The sequence below is a fragment of the Anolis carolinensis genome, unplaced genomic scaffold (genome assembly GCF_035594765.1).
Source record: "Anolis carolinensis isolate JA03-04 unplaced genomic scaffold, rAnoCar3.1.pri scaffold_12, whole genome shotgun sequence".
NCBI classification, from domain to species: domain Eukaryota; kingdom Metazoa; phylum Chordata; class Lepidosauria; order Squamata; family Dactyloidae; genus Anolis; species Anolis carolinensis.
This window is the reverse complement of record NW_026943823.1, coordinates 17,187,820-17,207,279: the sequence shown is the minus strand read 5'-3', so window position 1 is coordinate 17,207,279 and position 19,460 is coordinate 17,187,820. Positions and strand designations below refer to the sequence as shown.

The window sequence follows — 19,460 nt, the reverse complement described above, 5'->3', positions numbered from 1 at the left end:
TAATTGTATTATGTATCATGGAGCCTCCGGTGGCGCACTGTGTTAAAGCACTGAGCTGCTGAACTTGCAGACCGAAAGGTCCCAGGTTCAAATCCCAGGAGCGGAGTGAGCGCCCGCTGTCAGCTCCAGCTTCTGCCAACCTAGCAGTTCGAAAACATGCCAATGTGAGTAGATCAATAGGTACCGCTCCGGCAGGAAGGTAACGGCGCTCCATGCAGTCATGCTGGCCACATGACCTTGGAGGTGTCTATGGACAACGCCGGCTCTTTGGCTTAGAAATGGAGATGAGCACCAACCCCCAGAGTCAGACATGACTGGACTTAACGTCAGGGGAAACCTTTACCTAATTGTATTCTCAATTTGCTTCTGACACAATAAATAAAGAAATAAAATTCCCACCCTCTTTTTCTAGCCTGCAGTTTAGAGGGACCAGACTCACTGGTGAGGATCGTCCTCCGCTTGCATTGCTCCTCCACGTTTCCGTGCTTCTTCCCGGACAAGGTGTACGGCGTCTCGAAGACGAAGCGGCTGAGGTTGTGGTTCCTCTCAAAAGCCGTCTTCCTCTCGGAGAGCTCCTTCTCATCAAAGTAGGGCTTCAGGTAGGTCACCTGGATGTGGGCGTATTTGGGGTCCAGGTCCTTGAGGTTCACCTGGAAGAAGCAACAACGGAAACTGCTTTAACGGGGAGCATCTACACCAGGGGTCCCCAAACTAAGGCCCGGGGGCCGGATGTGGCCCTCCGAGGTCATTTACCTGGCCCCCGCCCTCAGTTTTATAATATAATATATTGATAATAGTATTATAATGTAATACAATATAACACTAATAATAATACCATATGATAATATTAATTATATATTCTATATTACATATAATATTATTAATAATATTACAGTATAGTTCAATATAGTAATATATAATGCTTATATTGTGCTATGCTAATAATATAATATATTGTATGTACATATAATTTGTAAGCCACTCTGAGTCCCCTTTGGGGTGAGAAGGGTGTGATACAAATGTAGTAAATAAATAATAAATAAATTTTAGACTTAGGCTCACCCAAAGTCTGAAATGACTTGAAGGCACACAACAACAACAACAACAACAACAACTCTAATTAACTTGACTATCTCATTGGCCAGAAGCAGGAGCACACTTCCCATTGAAATCCTGATAAATGTATGTTGGTTAAAATTGTTTTTATTTTTAAATATTGTATCGTTCTTTCATTGTTCTTGTTGTTGTTGTTTTTGCACTACAAATAAGACATGTGCAGTGTGCATCGGAATTTGTTTGTATTTTTTTTTTAATGATAATCCGGCCCCTCAACAGTCTGAAGGATTGTAGACTGGCCCTCGGCTTAAAAAGTTTGGGGACCCCTGATCTACACAGAGAATGAATGCAGTTCGGCACCACTTGAACCACCACAGATCAATGCTGTGGGATCCTGGAATTGCAGTTTTACAAAGTCATGGACTACAACTCGTTTGACTCCACAGCCTTGAGTCATGGCAGTTCAAGTGGTGTCAAACTGCACTGAGTCTACAATGTATGCAGACCCAAAGAGAAGAAGTCTTCATATAGCTAAAAATTCTGGGGATTTTTCGTATCGTCTAGAGGTATGTATGAGCATGCGTTCCAAGAGATGGGAAGATCAGATTGGAACATAATAATAATAATAATAATAATAATAATAATAATAATAGTCTTACAAGTAAAACAAGCAGTCAAAGAAGAAGAACATGCCCTGGCAGAATATGTAAAGCAAAGTGAAGAACCTGCTTTGATTGAAGTCAAAAATCAGAAACTCCTCAAAGCACAGCAGACAAAAAACCAGTACAAGAAAGCCACACTACAAACTAGAGCTGGCAACTGGCACAACAAAACCTTGCATGGAAAGTTCCTTGACAAAATTGAAGGAAAAGCTGATAAGGAGAAGACATGGCTGTGGCTCACGAATGGGACCCTGAAGAAGGAGACAGAAGGCCTGATCCTTGCAGCCCAGGAGCAAGACATCAGAACAAAGGCAATCAAGGCCAAGATCGAAAAATCAGCTGATGACCCAAAATGCAGACTGTGCAAGGAAACCGACGAAACCATTGATCATATCCTCAGCTGCTGTAAGAAAATTGCACAGAAAGACTACAAACAGAGGCACAACTATGTGGCCCAAATGATTCATTGGAACTTATGCCTCAAGTACCACCTCCCAGCAGCAAAGAACTGGTGGGATCACAAACCTGCAAAAGTATTGGAAAATGAGCACGCAAAGATACTGTGGGACTTCCGAATCCAGACTGACAAAGTTCTGGAACACAACACACCAGACATCACAGTTGTGGAGAAGAAAAAGGTTTGGATCATTGACGTCGCCATCCCAGGTGACAGTCGCATTGGCAAAAAAACAACAGGAAAAACTCAGCCGCTATCAGGACCTCAAGATTGAACTGCAAGATAGATATGCTGGATTTCGTATCACAAAATCACAAGTCGAACACTTCCCAAGTGTCTAGGACTGTGTGATGTATTTTCGGATGATGCGTGCAGATCCCAGCAGGGTGGCCTTTTGCAGTTGGCAGATCGTGATTTTGTCAATGTCTATTGTTTCCAAATGCCGGCTGAGATCTTTTGGCACGGCACCTAGTGTGCCGATCACCACTGGGACCACCTGCACTGGTTTCTGCCAGAGTCTTTGAAGTTCAATCTTGAGGTCCTGATAGCGACTGAGTTTTTCCTGTTGTTTTTCGTCAATGCGACTGTCACCTGGGATGGCGACATCAATAATAATAATAATAATAATAATAATAATAATAATAATAATAATAATAATAAAAGGCTTTCAGGGAGGCAAAAATAAACAAACATATAGAACCTATCCGAATTGAAATCCCAATTATTGCTTTAATAGCAATAGAAATGGGGAAAGCGAATGCTCGAATTTTCCAATGACTGTTGCTCTTTTTGCATTTTTAATACAAGCTTGAGTTTTTCAAGCTCTTGAACCCATTTAATATCTTCTCTCCAGGAATCTCTAGATCCTCCACTGAAAATCTATGGTAAAAAAACACATTTTTTTTCCATTTCATCCACTTTCTTCCTTACTGGGGTGGAATGTGAAGAGTTGTTTCTCATATATTGGTAAACAACAAAGCTGAAAATAAGGGACGAGTGCTTTGAATGTCACCTTATTGGAATCCTGGATGATTTTGACATTTTCGGCTCCGAATTTCTCCCCGTAAAGCTTCAGGAGCCGGAAGGAGATCTCCGAGAGCCCTGTGAGTTTGGGCTCCTTGTAGATGTATTCTTTGCCGTCTTCTTCTTCAAAGAAGGCCTGTCGGGGAACCATAAATGCAATGCTTAGAACGGGTTGAAAGGAGAACTCGGTTTCAAATAGGGAACAAACAGACTTGGTCGTCTAATAAACACGGCATCCTGGAAACAAATATGGGATTCGTTTTAGTATCATTTCGCTGTTATTTTTAGCTTGGCTTTGCTTGGGGTTTTAAGAATAAGGAACAAGAGGATGCTGAGCAAAAGATATATTTTGCAAGTTTTTGTCCAGTGTTCAAAATACATCTCTATATTACCGTATATACTCGAGTATAAGCCGACTCGAATATAAGCCGAGGCACCTAATTTTACAACAAAAAAAAACTAGGAAAACATTGACTCCAATATAAGCCGAGATACCAAAAAAATTACATTAATTGAGGCATCAGTAGTTTAAATGTTTTTGAATGTTTACATCAAACTGTAATTTAAGATGCTCTCAGAGGCCCTGTTATTTCTAAGGCACTGAGGCAATTCTATGCACTTTAAAGGGACTATTTATTACTACTGTTCTCTGTAAGCTTTTAACTACAGTAGAGTCTCACTTATCCAACACTCGCTTATCCAACATTCTGGATTATCCAACGCATTTTTGTAGTCAATGTTTTCAATACACCGTGATATTTTGGTGCTATATTCGTAAATACATTAGTTACTACGTAGCATTACTGCGTATTGAACTACTTTTTCTGTCAAATTTGTTGTATAACATGATGTTTTGGTGCTTAATTTGTAAAATCATAACCTAATTTGGTGTTTAATAGGCTTCTCCTTAATCTCTCCCTGTTATCCAACGTATTCGCTTATCCAACGTTCTGCCGGCCCGTTTATGTTGGATAAGTGAGACTCTACTGTAATAGTGTTTTTTAATCTCCAATGTGTTCTCTGCTTGGGTTTTAATAATGCTGTACTTACTTGGTTTTATCTTGTTTTTAATTATGTTGGTGCTAATCCATGAAATATGTAGTATTTGAAGGGCATATCCTGACATTGATATTTGCAGCATTTTAATGTTTTAATGATTTATATAGGGTTTTAATGGCATGTTTTATATTATATTTGATGGTCTGGCTTTTGTGTATTTGTTTGTTTGTCTTGCATGTGAAACCCTATGGTCTAAGCATTAAATAAATTTGCCTTGCCTTGCCTTGCCTTGCCTTGCCTGTAAGCAATCAGAGAGACTTATTGTAAATATTATTGCTCTGTTTGATTATTTTGAAGTCAGTAAAGTTCCTGACAATTGTTCTACCAAAAAAATATAAAAAATGACTGTTCAACTCCAATTAAATCATTATTTTCATCTTCTTCAATGTAAATGTGCTGATGTATCCTTTTAATAATAATAGAGTGAAATAATAAATGTAATAATAATAATAATAATAAAGTAAAATAATAAATGTAATAATAGAGTAAAATAATAAATGTATTAATAATAATAAAAATAGAGTAAAATAAACATAAAAGTAACAACTATAATAGACTAAAATAATAAATGTAATAATAATCTATATATATAAAAGGGTAATGAAATTTCGGCCTAGGACAAAACAACAAAACTACACATCCCAGAAACACTAAACTTGGCAGCACAACCCCTCATCCATGCCTCTACGTTCATACAACAAAAAGAAAAGAAAAATAAAGTCCTAATTAGAGGGAGAGGAATAATTGTTTTTATCCAATTGCTGCCAGTTAGAAGGCTAAGCTCTGCCTACTTGGTCTCCTAGCAACCCACTCAGCCCAGGGGACAGGCAGAGTTAGGCCTCACTTAGGCCTCTTCCACACTGCCTATAAAATGCAGATTATCTGATTTTAACTGTATTATATGGCAGTGTAGACTCAAGGCCCTTCCACACAGCTAAATAACCCATTTATAATGGACTTAATGTCCGGGGAAAACTTTTACCCTTTACCTTAACTTAAGTAATGCCTCAATACTTTATTTCCCATATCACTATACTTCGCCACAGCAACGCGTGGCCGGGCACAGCTAGTAATTAATATAGTAAAATAATAAATGTAACTATAACAATAATAATAGAGAAAAATAACAAATATACCATATATAGTTGAGTATAAAATAATACATGTAAGAATAATAATAATAAATACAGAAAAATAATACCTGTAATAATAAATAGAGTAAAATAATAAATGCAATAATAATAAGATCAGAGTGAAATAATAAATGTATTAATAATAATAAAAATAGAGTGAAATAAATGTAATAGTAGCAACAATAATAGAGAAAAATTATAAATGTAATAATACCAATAATAACAGAGAAAAATAATAAATGTAGCATATATTCTCAAGTATAAGCTGACCCAAATATAAGCCAACCAGGACCCTCACCCAAGTACAAGCCGAGGAGGTTTTTTTTCAGACTTAAAAAAGGACTAAAAAACTAGGCTTATACTCGAGTATATACAGTAATAAATTCTGCTGTTGTTGTGCCTTCAATTCTGACTTAGAGACAGCTTTCCCTATGTGTCTATTTCTTTTATTGACTGAATTAAGGGGTTTTCTTGGGCTGATTTGTTGAGCAGAGGTTGTCCATTGCCTTCTTCAGTGGTTATTTGGTTTGCCCAAAGTCACCCAATAGATTTCCATAGATGACCAGGAATTTGAACCCAGATCCCCAGCACTCAAACCATACTCTCATGTACTGACCTGTCCGTAAAAAGCCACTCGGAAATACGTTCCCAGCAGCCTCTTCTTGGTCTGCATCACTTCCAGGACTTTGGTGTAGGCGCCGTGGAGCGTCCGGTAAACTTGGGTCAGTTTCTGGAAAGAAGTAAGGCAAATACTGTATATACTCGAGTATAAGCCTAATTTTTCAGTCCTTTTTTTAAGACTGAAAAAGCCCCCCTCGGCTTATACTCAGGTGAGGGTCCTGGTTGGCTTATATTTGGGTTAGCTTATACTCAAGAATATATGGTACATTTATTATTTTTCTCTATTATTATTGGTATTATTACATTTATTATTTTTCTCTATTATTGTTGCTACTATTACATTTATTTTACTCTATTTTTATTATTATTATTATTACATTTATTATTTCACTCTGAACTTATTATTATTATTACATGTATTATTTTACTCTATTTATTATTACTTGTATTATTTTACTCTATTTATTAGTATTATTATTACATGTATTATTTTACTCTATTACAGTAGAGTTTCACTTATCCAAGCCTCGCTTATCCAAGCCTCTGGTTTATCCAAGCCATTTTTGTAGTCAATGTTTTCAATATATCGTGATATTTTGGTGCTAAATCCGTAAATACAGTAATTACAACATACATTACTGTGTATTGAACTGCTTTTTCTGTCAAATTTGTTGTATAACATGACGTTTTGGTGCTTAATTTGTAAAAACATAACCTAATTTGATGTTTAATAGGCTTTTCCTTAATCTCTCCTTATTATCCAAGATATTCGCTTATCCAAGCTTCTGCTGGCCCGTTTAGCTTGGATAAGTGAGACTCTACTGTGTGTGTGTGTGTGTGTGTGTGTGTGTGTGTGTGTGTATGTGTGTGTGTGTGTGTGTGTATATATATATATATATATATATTCATATCTATCTAGACATGTCTATATATATTTGTGTGTTCATTTCCCCCTGTAATATTTCCAAGCCCTATATATAGGTAGGTAGGAATATATTTATATCTATCCAGACATCTCTCTTTATATAGATATTTGCAGAGACTTGCAAACATATGAGGGGAAATTCATATATAAAAATAATGTATATGTATGGCTACAGATACACAGGTACATGGATCTATATGTATAGAGGATTTGCAAAGACCTGCAAACATATGAGGGGAAATTCATATATAAAAATAATGTATATGTATGGCTACAGATACACAGGTACATGGATCTATATGTATAGAGGATTTGCAAAGACCTGCAAACATATGAGGGCAAATTCATATATAAAAATAATGTATATGTATGGCTACAGATACACAGGTACATGGATCTATATGTATAAAGGATTTGCAAAGACCTGCAAACATATGAGGGGAAATTCATATATAAAAATAATGTATATGTATGGCTACAGATACACAGGTACATGGATTTATATGTATAAAGGATTTGCAAAGACCTGCAAACATATGAGGGGAAATTCATATATAAAATTAATGTATATATATGGCAACAGATACACAGGTACATGGATTTATATGTATAAAGGATTTGCAAAGACCTGCAAACATATGAGGGTAAATTCATATATAAAATTAATGTATATATATGGCTACAGATATACAGGCACATTGATCTATATGTATAAAGGATTTGCAAAGACCTGCAAACATATGAGGGGAAATTCATAAATAAAAATAATGCATATAGATAGATACACATATAAATGTACATAGAGATGGCAAAAGTTTGCAAGGGGTTAATGCCTATATATCTGTAAGAGAGTTTAACAAATATTTCAGGGGAAAATGCTTTCATAAGATTAATGAATATGTATTTTTCTTCTTCCTGACTTGCAAGGGTGTCTTTCTCTTTTCAAAACATTCCCTTGATTAAGAGCAAGGGAGGCTTTGCAAAAGTAAACACACTGATAAGGGAGGAGAAGAAAGAAATAGATCACATATGGCCGGCCTTGACCTTGACCGGATTATAAGCCGGGGAGACTTTTTCAGCTCATAAATAAGGGCTGAAAAACTCGGCTTATCTTCGAGTATAGACGGTACCTCAAACTCGCGGCGCTTTTCATAGATGGGGATGATCAACTTGGAGATCTCCGAGATGGTTTCATAACGCTCTGCCTTCCACAGACCTTCGACGCATTGTTCCAGCAGCTCCACCAGGACCTCCTGAAGACAGGATGGGCGAAGGGAGAAAAAGAGGCGGAGAAATGTTTACCAACTTGAGTATTGGGTCTGACCACTCCTCCATTTGGATCCATACCAATCATACCTCTTGGGTTCTATTTGAACAATATCCAACTGACCTTTCTGTCGGGTTGATGTGAATTTTCTGGGCTGTATGGCCATGTTCCAGAAGCATTCTCTCCTGACATTTTGTCTGCAACGTGGTCGGAAAACTCACAGCAACCCAGTGATTTTGGCCATGAAAGCCTTCGACAACCTATTGACGTTTCTGTTGTTTTCAACTACAGTATAGTCTCACTTATCCAACATAAAAGGGCCGGCAGAATGTTGGATAAGCGAATATGTTGGATAATAAGGAGGGATTAAGGAAAAGCCTATTAAACATCAAATTAGGTTATGATTTTACAAATTAAGCACCAAAACTTCATGTTAGACAACAAATTTGACAGAAAAAGTAGTTCAATACGCAGTAATGCTAAGTAGTAATTACTGTATTTAATAATAATAATACAGTAGAGTCTCATTTATCCAACATAAACGGGCCAGCAGAATGTTGGATGAGCGAATATGTTGGATAATAAGGAGGGATTAAGGAAAAGCCTATTAAACATCAAATTAGGTTATGATTTTACAAATTAAGCACCAAAACATCAGGTTATACAACAAATTTGGCAGAAAATGTAGTTCAATACAAAGTAATGCTATGTAGTAATTACTGTATTTACGAATTTACCATCAAAATATCACGATGTATTGAAAACATTGACTACAAAAATGCGTTGGATAATCCAGAACGTTGGATAAGCGAGTGTTGGATAAGTGAGACTCTACTGTAATAAACTCAGCCACTATCAGGACCTCAAGATTGAACTTCAAAGACTGGCAGAAACCAGTACAGGTGGTCCCGGTGGTGATGGGCACACTGGGTGCCGTGCCAAAAGATCTCAGCCGGCATTTGGAAACAATAGACATTGACAAAATCATGATCTGCCAACTGCAAAAGGCCACCCTACTGGGATCTGCGCACATCATCCGAAAAAACATCACACAGTCCTAGACACTTGGGAAGTATTCAACTTGTGATTTTGTGATACTAAATCCAGCATATCTATCTTGTTTGCTGTGTCATAATAAAATAATAATAATAATAAAATAAATAATAATAAAATAAATAATAATAAAAAATTACGATCTGCCAACTGCAAAAGGCCACCCTGCTGGGATCTACGCGCATCATCCGAAAATACATCACACAGTCCTAGACACTTGGGAAGTGTTCGACTTGTGATTTTGTGATATGAAATGCAGCATATCTATCTTGTTTGCTGTGTCATAATAATAATAATAATAATAATAATAATAATAATAATAATAATAATAATAATAACTTTATTCTTATACCCCGCCCCATCTCCCCGAAGGGACTTGGGGCAGCTTACATGGGGCCATGCCCGGACACAACAGTATAAAATCAGATCAAAAACAACAAAACAAATCAAAACAACAATAAAACATCAACATCGATAAAAACAGTCATAAAAGGTCAACATACAAAATAAAATGTTAAAATCATGAGTTGGATCCAAATATTTACGAATTTAGCACCAAAATATCATGATGTATTGAAAACATTGACTACAAAAATGCATTGGATAATCCAGAACGTTGGATAAGCGAGTGTTGGATAAGTGAGACTCTACTGTATTTATCTTTCTAGAATTTACAAAATCTGCTTTATTACCTCACTGTAATGGACATCCATCATCCCGGCGTCTTCTTTCATGGCTCCCTCTTCGTCAATATTGGGAGTAATTTTCTTGAATGACGAACATCCAGAAGGAAATAATTCTGTGCAACGAGAGAAAAGGCATGTGCTTGAAAATCACAGGGCTGGGTTACATTTGCAAAAGTGGGTCCTGGTGGCAGAGTTTTGGAAAATGCAAACATTGGAAGCCATTATAAAGAGCTTTGGATTGTGCATTAGATGAGCCAAAGTTGGGTTTTTTTATGGCATTGAAATCTCCGTACCAATGTGCTCAGAGATGACACACACACACACACACATATACACACATACTTATACTCGAGTATAAGCCTAGTTTTTCAGCCCTTTTTTTAAGACTGCAAAAGCCCCCCTCGGCTTATACTCGGGTGAGGGTCCTGGTTGGCTTATATTTGGGTCAGCTTATACTCAGGAATATATGGTACATTCATTATTTTTCTCTATTATTATTGGTATTATTACATTTATTATTTTTCTCTATTATTGTTGCTACTATTACATTTATTTTACTCTATTTTTATTTTTATTATTAATACATTTATTATTTCACTCTGATCTTATTATTATTATTGCATTTATTATTTTACTCTATTTATTATTACTTGCATTATTTTCCTGTATTTATTTTTTATTATTATTACATGTATTATTTTACTTTATTATTATTAAAAGGATACATAAGCACATTTACATTGAATAAGATGAGAATAATGATTTGATCAGAGTTGGACAGTCTTATCTTAAATTTGAGCTTTATGTCAATATTCAAAAACATTTAACCTACTGATGCTTCAATTAACGTAATTTTATTGGTATCTATTTTTATTTCTGAAAATTACTACCCTCAGCTTATACTGGAGTCAGTTTTTTTGTGGTAAAATTAGGTGCCTCGGCTTATATTTGGGTCGGCTTATACTTGAGTATATACGGTACATATATTTCATTATTCTGCTACAAACTACAGTCAAGAGTTCAGCTGTTGCTTTTGCAAGGTGGAACAGAGCACCTAAACATTTCCATTCGAACCGACCACAGCGAAAAGCCACAAACCGCAATGTTTGCTTCTCCTTTTGTTCCAAAACCTTCACAAACTTGACCATCTCAACTGTCCTTGGAGGGAGACCCACTTCTCCTTTTCAAGCTTGAAAAAGGAGATGCGTATATATAGATGTGTACATTTCTCTCCCGTTGCAAACAAAGCAAACAAAGCAGAGAACTGGTCTGCACAAAGCAAAGCTTTAGACCAGGGGTCCCCAAACTATGGCCCGCGGGCCACATGCAGCCCATTGAAGCCATTTATCTGGCCCCTATGGCACAAAGGCAGAAGGGGGTTGGACTAAATGGTCCAAGGGGTCTCTTCCAACCCTTATTATTATTATTATTATTATTATTATTATTATTATTATTATTGACACAAAGACATAATATGACACAGCAAACGATATATATATGCTGGTTTTCGTATCACAAAATCACAAGTCAAACACTTCCCAAGTGTTGTTGTTGTTGTTATTAAATATTACTAACATTGAGGCTGGGTGGCCATCTGTCAGGGGTGCTTTGCTTGTGCTTTTGGTGCACAAAGGCAGAAGAGGGTTGGACTAAATGGCCCAAGGGGTCTCTTCCAACCCACTTTATTATTATTATTATTATTATTATTATTATTATTATTATTATTATTATTATTATTAACATTGAGGCTGGGAGGCCATCTGTCAGGGGTGCCTTGCTTGTGCTTTTGGTGCACAAAGGCAGAAGGGGGTTGGACTAAATGGCCCAAGGGGTCTCTTCCAACCCACTTTATTATTATTATTATTATTATTATTATTATTATTATTATTATTATTATTATCATTGAGGCTGGGTGGCCATCTGTCAGGGGTGCTTTGCTTGTGCTTTTGGTGCACAAAGGCAGAAGGGGGTTGGACCAAATGGCCCAAGGGGTCTCTTCCAACCCTCTTTATTATTATTATTATTATTAACATTGAGGCTGGGAGGCCATCTGTCAGGGGTGCTTTGCTTGTGCTTTTTGTGCCAGAGGCAGAAGGGGGTTGGACTCAATGGCCCAAGGGGTCTCTTCCAACCCTCTTTATTATTATTATTTTTATTTTTATTATTATTATTATTATTATTATTATTATTATTATTATTATTAACATTGAGGCTGGGAGGCCATCTGTCAGGGGTGCTTTGCTTGTGCTTTTGGTGCACAAAGGCAGAAGGGGGTTGGACTAAATGACTCAAGGGGTCTCTTCCAACCCTCATTATTGTTATTGTTATTATTATTGTTTGGTGGCCAACTATAGTCCGGCCCCCCAATGGTCTGAGGGATTGTGAACTGGTCCCCAGTCTAAAAAGTTTGGGGACCCCTGCTTTAGACCCACAGGTATCAAGTTCTGGAGTTCTCCCATAAACACAACTTACTTTTTCTATGAATTTGTTTATTTATTTATTTACAGTATTTATATTCCGCCCTTCTCACCCCGAAGGGGACTCAGGGCGGATCACATTACACATATAAGGCAAACATTCAATGCCTTGACATAGAACAGAGACAAAGACAAACACAGGCTCTGAGCTGGCCTCGAACTCATGACCTGTTGGTCAGAGTGATTTGTTGCAGCTAGCAGCTAGCTGCTCACCAGCCTGCGCCACAGCCCGGCCTATTACTTACTTTTTCTATGAAGGAACTCAGCCACAAGTGCAGCGACATGAACGTAGCACATGGCTGCCTAAAAAAAACAAAGCAAACAGACAGATACTGTATCTCATGCTGCAGATGCAGGTGTTCCAAAATATGGAATGCTTTCATTCCTGAGCAATTTTGATTTTTTTGTGTGTGTCAGGAGCAACCGGAGTTGCTTCTGGAGTGAGAGAATTGGCCGTCTGCAAGGACATTGCCTAGGGAACAATGCCCGGATGTTTTGATGTTTGACCATCCTTGTGGGAGGCTTCTCTCATGTCCCTGCATGGAGCTGGAGCTGATAGAGGGAGCTCATCCACGCTCTCCCCGGGTGGGATTCGAACCTGGCAGCCTTCAGGTCAGCAACCCAACCTTCAAGTCATGAGGCTTTTATCCCCTAGGCCACCGGAGGCTCCTAGCAATTTTGAATAAGGGAGGTTCAATGGGCACCTTTTCCCCTGGAGCCCTTTTTCTACCCTCTGGCCTCACCTCGGAGAAGTCTCCGTTCTTGACGTGGATCTTGGCCATGCTGTCCAGCCAGGTCTTCCTCAGCTCCGGGGTGCTGGCGTAGGACTTGGCCAAGCTGTACTGGAGGTCCACCAACATTTCGGGGTCCCTCTCGTGCTCCTTCATCTGCGCCGTGGCCATCAGCACCGTCCGGATCTTCTTGGTCAGGTCTTTGACCTCTGAAGGAAATGCAGTCGCCTGCCACGGGTGGGGACACAAAGCGGGGTGTGAGGGACAAGGCTCCCAAGGTCTTCACTTGCAGAGCAGGGCCACTTGCAGAGCAGGGTACAGGCGGTCCCCAATTTACAAACATCCAACTTACAAACGACTCCTAGTTAAGAATGGTTCACCTTGCTGTAGACACCAGGCCAAACACAGTAGATAGTATTTTGTAATTTTATTGAGCAAAAGCAGAATATATATAGTACTAGCTGTGCCCGGCCACGCGTTGCTGTGGCATTGTCTGGTGGTGTTGGTGAGAAATTGTTGCGGTAGTGGTGGTATTGAATGTCTGTTGTATGGTTGTCTTTATATTTAGTATGCACACTGAAGTGGATTATATGGCAGTGTGGAGTCAAGATAATCCAGTTCAAAGGAGATAATATAAGATTCTAAATGGGTTATATAGATGTGGAAGGGCCTTGAGTCTACACTGCCATATAATCCAGTTAAAATCTGATAATCTGTGGAAGAGGCCTAAGTGAAGCCTAACTGTGCCTGTCCCCTGGGCTGAGTAGGTTGTTAGGAGACCAAGTGGGTGGAGCGTAGCCTTCAAACTGGCAGCAATTGGATAAAAACAATTATTCCTCTCCCTGTAATTAGGACTTTATTTTTCTTTTCTTTTCTTGTATCAACCTAGAGCCGTGAATGATGGGCTGTGTTGTCAAATTTCGAGGTTGGGGGGCATTTAGTTTTGTTGTTTTGTCTGCTGCCCTGATGCCATCACTCTTTTATATATATAGATCAAAGCAGGCAGAAATATAGTTCCAAAAGTAGTTGCAAAAATAGTCAATAAATCCAATAATCCTTAGACAAGAAGCAATAGTCCATTCCCAAAGATACAATAGTCCACAGGTTACAAGGATTCACGAACAGGAGAATTTCCAAAGCAGAAGTAGCATGAAGACATAGACCATCCACTCTATGAAGCAAGGATTTGCTTTGACAGAGATTTGCCTCTCAATGCACTGTTTTTAAAAGCAACCCAAAAATGCATTTCTTTTCCCTTCAGTGGCCTCCCGTTTCCCAGCTAATCTAAGGATTTGCTGTGGCATTCCCAGCCCGAGAGAGCAACGGGGCTTCAGGCCGTCAAGGCCACTGAGCTCGTTAGTGTTATCGGAGCTACTCTCCCCTTCTGCTTCTTGCACCTGAAAACCATCATCAGAAACAACCTCATTTCTTCCCATGGGAAAAACTCCCTGCTCTTCATCTCTCACAGCAGGAACACTCTGCACCTGAATCCCATAGGAATTCCCATCAGAGTAATCTTGAAACTCATCCTGAATCTGAATCCCATCCTTATGTACTTGCATCCCAGAATCCTCATCAGAGTCACACAAAGGCAAAGGCTGAGTCACAACACTTTTTGGCAGACAACTCTAATTATTTCAACATGACTCCAGAATCCAGTGAAGAATTCTATAGTCTCCTTCTCTTAATTGCAGCATTAGACTCTACGGCAGAGATTTCTAAGCACTTCATGAAATGGTATAGCTTAAGATTCACAGACGTTCAAATAGCAATCAATTCCCATTGTAGAATTCATGCCGTTCATACAAAAACTCTCCTAAAGCTATTGAGTTTTCAGCTTAATTATTCAGTCCCCGGTTTCGGCCCCAATCCATGACTGAAGGGCTTTTCCCAAGCAGAAGTGAGCTGAAGAGACAGCATCCAAACCTACCTTCACCGGCCGGTCGCTGTTAGCAAAGTTATTGATGATGGACAGCGACTCCTGGAACCTTGAACCGCCACTAAGGGCAACGTCGGCGATCAGTTGGCTCACGGCAATTATGATCTATGCGAGAAATTGATAGTTTGGGGATTAATTTTTTGTTGTTTCTGAGCTGCGAGTTCTGTCTTGTGTTCCTGAGTGTTTGGAAACCCAAGGAATGCTCTCTGAGCCCCACTTAATTGTCTCTTCTCCAAGCTAAACCTACAGAACAAACTAAGTGGCTCTTCATAGTTTCCAGAGCTTTGACCATTTTGGTGGCTGTCACGACTCTGTCTGTCTTTCTCTTTCTCTCTCCTCCATTTCTAGTCTCTTCAGTTTCAGTTGATATTTAAGAGTCGTTTCTGATAGGTTTGCCTGCTGTGAATCTGAGATTTCTTCTCCCTGATACACTCCTATCTCCTCTGTTATTTTTTTCTGTCTTTTGGTGGCCATTTTTCACTAACTTTACCTCTCAATTTTTCTTTTTAAGTGATCTTAGGCACCGAATTAGTGATATTTCACGAATCCCACCTCTGCCACCAATTTGTCATGACTGCCACCAATTTGTAATGACTGCCACCAATTTGAGGCGATGCAACCACCAAAGACGCAGGGAGACATTTACTTTTCTTTAAAGGGTAGCATAACTTGGCTTAGAATATATGTAGCAGAGGCTTGGATGTTAGAAGAACAATAACAAGTTTATTCAGGTACAGAGCGTAGTGGTTTCAATGTTGCTTCTCACTTAGAGGTACACTTTCTTCAACAGTTACAATAATAACATATGATGAATTCTCTCTCAAAGGAATTTCTTCTTCCCTTGAGCAGTTTAAACCTTTTTCTTCTCTTACAACCGATGCTATCAACTGATCACTTTGAATCTAACTGGGATTGATTCCCCTTACCACTCAGACTCTACCAATAAACCCAAGTAAGTCACTTGGCTTGCCTAAACTGGCACTACCAGAGATCTGAGCTACCCTGGTTTCCCTAACCTGAAACCAGTCTCTTCCCTGTGACTCTCAGATCACAGACTGAGATTTGAACTTCCCTGTGATTCCCCTGATCACAGACTGAGTTTCTTTTCAAACTCTGCTCTCTCTTCTGCTAAATGGCAGTTGGGTCCACCTACGTTTCTATGGCAACCTGCCTCAAAATGCTGAGTTGGCTACCATCCTCCACGCACTGATAACTCTAATACTTACCCATTCGAAACATATACCTATAATTAAACATAACAACTGTAAACCAAAATTCATACTTCATTACAGTGGCCCTTCTCCAAATTGCCAAAAGTGCACTTTATGCCGCTGCACATTATATTCTGCAGCAAATACATTTTTTTGGTTTCAGGGTTTTGAAAATGGAGGTGCACATTAGATTTGGTGGCGCATGGCATTCAAGTCAATAGGGGCCAATCTGCAAGGAGCTGAGCTGTCTGCACGGAATGTTGGCCTGTTCCCTCAGGTCCATTGGTGGCCTTGATCTTGCAAGCCCTGAACCTGGCCCACCCGTGTCGCCTCTTCCTCACCTGGAGGTGGGTCCGCAGGAAGGTCTTCCGCTTGGTGAATTCAAAGTTGTTGCGCATGAGGAGGTAGAGGAGGGCGGAGGCCTCGTTCCGCGTGGAGCTGAGCTTGGAGCTGCAACACTTGAGCACCTCGTAGCAGAAGGCGGCGCATAGGCTGACCCGGCCCTTGAAGAACGCCGACGGGAACTGGGCACAAGTGGGAAGGTGGGGGTTAACACGACATGGCCATAATGTGCAACCCTAATCTCCAGGGTGGGAGAAAGAACTCTTGTCTGTTTCAGGTAAGTGGGATTGTTGCAATTGGCCACCTTGATTAGTATTGAATAGCCTTGCAGCTTCAAAGCCTCACTGCTTCCTCCTTTGTTGGGAGGAATTCCCCTGTTTGCTGAGTGTTGTTCTTTATTTATTGCTTTGAAGCTGCAAGGCCATTCAATGCTAATCAAGGCGGCCAATGGCAACATTCACACTTGCCTCAAACAGACAAGAGTTCTTTCTCCCACCATGGACATTATTCCACAGATATATAAACCTCACTTGCCTAGTTTCCAACATATCTCACAACCTCTGAGGATGCCTGCCATAGATGTGGGAGAAACATCAGGAGATAATGTTTCTGGACCCCACAACTGGAAGACCATCATCCGCAAACTACGAGGGATCGCCTAAGTAAGTAAGTAAATACTGATTGTCTGGCAACTTGTTGATGAAAGACTGCAGCAAAGCAATTTTTATTATCACATTATTATTGTTATTATTATTATTATTATTATTATTATTATTATTATATTTTATGACACAGCTAATAAAATAGATATGCTGGATTTCGTATCACAAAATCACAAGTCGAACACTTCCCAAGTGTCTAGGACTGTGTGATGTATTTTCGGATGATGCATGCAGATCCCAGTAGGGTGGCCTTTTGCAGTTGGCAGATGGTAATTTTGTCAATGTCTATTGTTTCCAAATGCCAGCTGAGATCTTTTGGCACGGCACCCAATGTGCCCATCACCACCGGGACCACCTGCACTGGTTTCTGCCAGAGTCTTTGAAGTTCACTCTTGAGGTCCTGATAGCGGTTGAGTTTTTCCTGTTGTTTTTCGTCAATGTGACTGTCACCTGGGATGGCAACATCAATGATCCAAACCTTTTTGTTTTCCACAACTGTGATGTCTGGTGTGCTGTGTTCCAGAACTTTGTCAGTCTGGATTCGGAAGTCCCACAGTATCTTTGCATGTTCATTTTCCAATACTTTTGCAGGTTTGTGATCCCACCAGTTCTTTGCTGCTGGGAGGTGGTACTTGAAGCATAAGTTCCAATGGATCATTTGGGCCACATGGTTGTGCCTCTGTTTGTAGTCTGTCTGTGCGATTTTCTTACAGCAGCTAAGGATATGATCCATGGTTTCGTCGGTTTCCTTGCACAGTCTGCATTTTGGGTCATCAGCTGATTTTTCGATCTTGGCCTTAACTGCATTTGTTCTGATGGCTTGCTCCTGGGCTGCAAAGATCAGGCCTTCTGTCTCCTTCTTCAGGGTCCCATTCGTGAACCATAGCCAGGTCTTCTCCTTGTCAGCTTTTCCTTCAATTTTGTCAAGGAACTTTCCATGCAATGTTTTGTTGTGCCAGCTGTCAGCTCTAGTTTGTAGTGCGGTTTTCTTGTACTGATTCTTTGTCCGCTGTGTTTTGAGGAGTTTCTGATTTTTGCTTTACGTATTCTGCCAGGGCATGTTCTTCTTCTTTGACTGCTTGTTTTACTTGTAAGAGTCCTCTGCCACCTGATCTTCTAGGCAGATATAGCTGGGTGCAGAAATATAGCTGGGTGCGAGGGTGCAGTGAATGATGAATGATCATGAGTTTCGGGGTTGTTGTATGTCTTTCGGGCTGTGTGGCCATGTTCCAGAAGCATTCTCTCCTGACGTTTCGCCCACATCTATGGCAGGCATCCTCAGAGGTTGTGCCTGCCATAGATGTGGGCGAAACGTCAGGAGAGAATGCTTCTGGAACATGGCCACACAGCCCGAAAGACATACAACAACCCTGTGATCCTGGCCATGAAAGCCTTCGACGACACATTGATCATGAGTTTTCTTGTTTTTCTGTCCAAATTGTCCAGTTCCATCTGTGTCCAGTTTATGATGCCAGCAGTATATCTTATGACGGGTATGGCCCAGGTGTTTATAGCCTTGATGGTGTTGCCTCCATTGAGCTTGCTTTTGAGAATTTTTCTGACCCTTTGTGTGTATTCTTTGTTGACCACAGTCTTCACATGTTCATGCTTGATGTTGTCCAGCTGTAGTATGCCCAGATATTTATAGGCCTCTGGCTGGTGACACTTTATTGTTTGGCCATTGGGCATATGTATGCCCTCACTTTCAATGATTTTTCCCTTCTTCAATGCCACTGTTAACATTTGTCCAAACCAAACTCCATGCTGATATCAGTGCTAAAAATTCGGACAGTGTTAGTCAGAGACTGGATTTCAGTTTCCGTTTTCCCATATAGCTTCAGGTCATCCATGTACATCAGATGTGAAATTTTGTGAGAATTCTTAGATGTTTGATAGCCGAGATTTGTTTTTTGTAAGATTGTTGACAGAGGGATCATGGCAATAATGAAAAGCAGAGGGGACAATGAGTCTCCCTGGAAAATTCCTCTTCTAATGTTGACAAGTCCATAGCTTTCATTTCCAACAAACAGTTCAGTTTTCCAGTGCTCCATCATGCTTTCAATAAAGGTGCCAACGTTTTTACAAATCCCGATGGCGTCCAGGCACTTGATGATCCAGCTGTGTGGGAGTGAGTCAGCCTTTTTGTAGTCAATCCA

At 39.6% G+C, this 19,460-nt stretch overlaps 1 protein-coding gene across 5 annotated transcripts in view; it reads right to left on the bottom strand.

Moving 5' to 3' along the window:
• dock11 (dedicator of cytokinesis 11) overlaps positions 1 to 19,460 on the bottom strand; it is a 132,599-nt gene that overhangs the window by 20,862 nt on the left and 92,277 nt on the right. For all 5 annotated transcript variants that reach the window (XM_062963910.1, XM_062963914.1, XM_062963911.1 and 2 more), the window contains 9 exons: positions 16,642 to 16,824; positions 15,081 to 15,194; positions 13,163 to 13,378; positions 12,665 to 12,722; positions 9,949 to 10,055; positions 8,067 to 8,189; positions 6,007 to 6,120; positions 3,188 to 3,334; positions 440 to 650 (listed from right to left, as the gene is read on the bottom strand). In XM_062963910.1, coding sequence (XP_062819980.1) covers positions 440 to 650; positions 3,188 to 3,334; positions 6,007 to 6,120; positions 8,067 to 8,189; positions 9,949 to 10,055; positions 12,665 to 12,722; positions 13,163 to 13,378; positions 15,081 to 15,194; positions 16,642 to 16,824 — 1,273 coding nt within the window. The remainder of the gene's footprint in view (positions 1 to 439; positions 651 to 3,187; positions 3,335 to 6,006; positions 6,121 to 8,066; positions 8,190 to 9,948; positions 10,056 to 12,664; positions 12,723 to 13,162; positions 13,379 to 15,080; positions 15,195 to 16,641; positions 16,825 to 19,460) is intronic.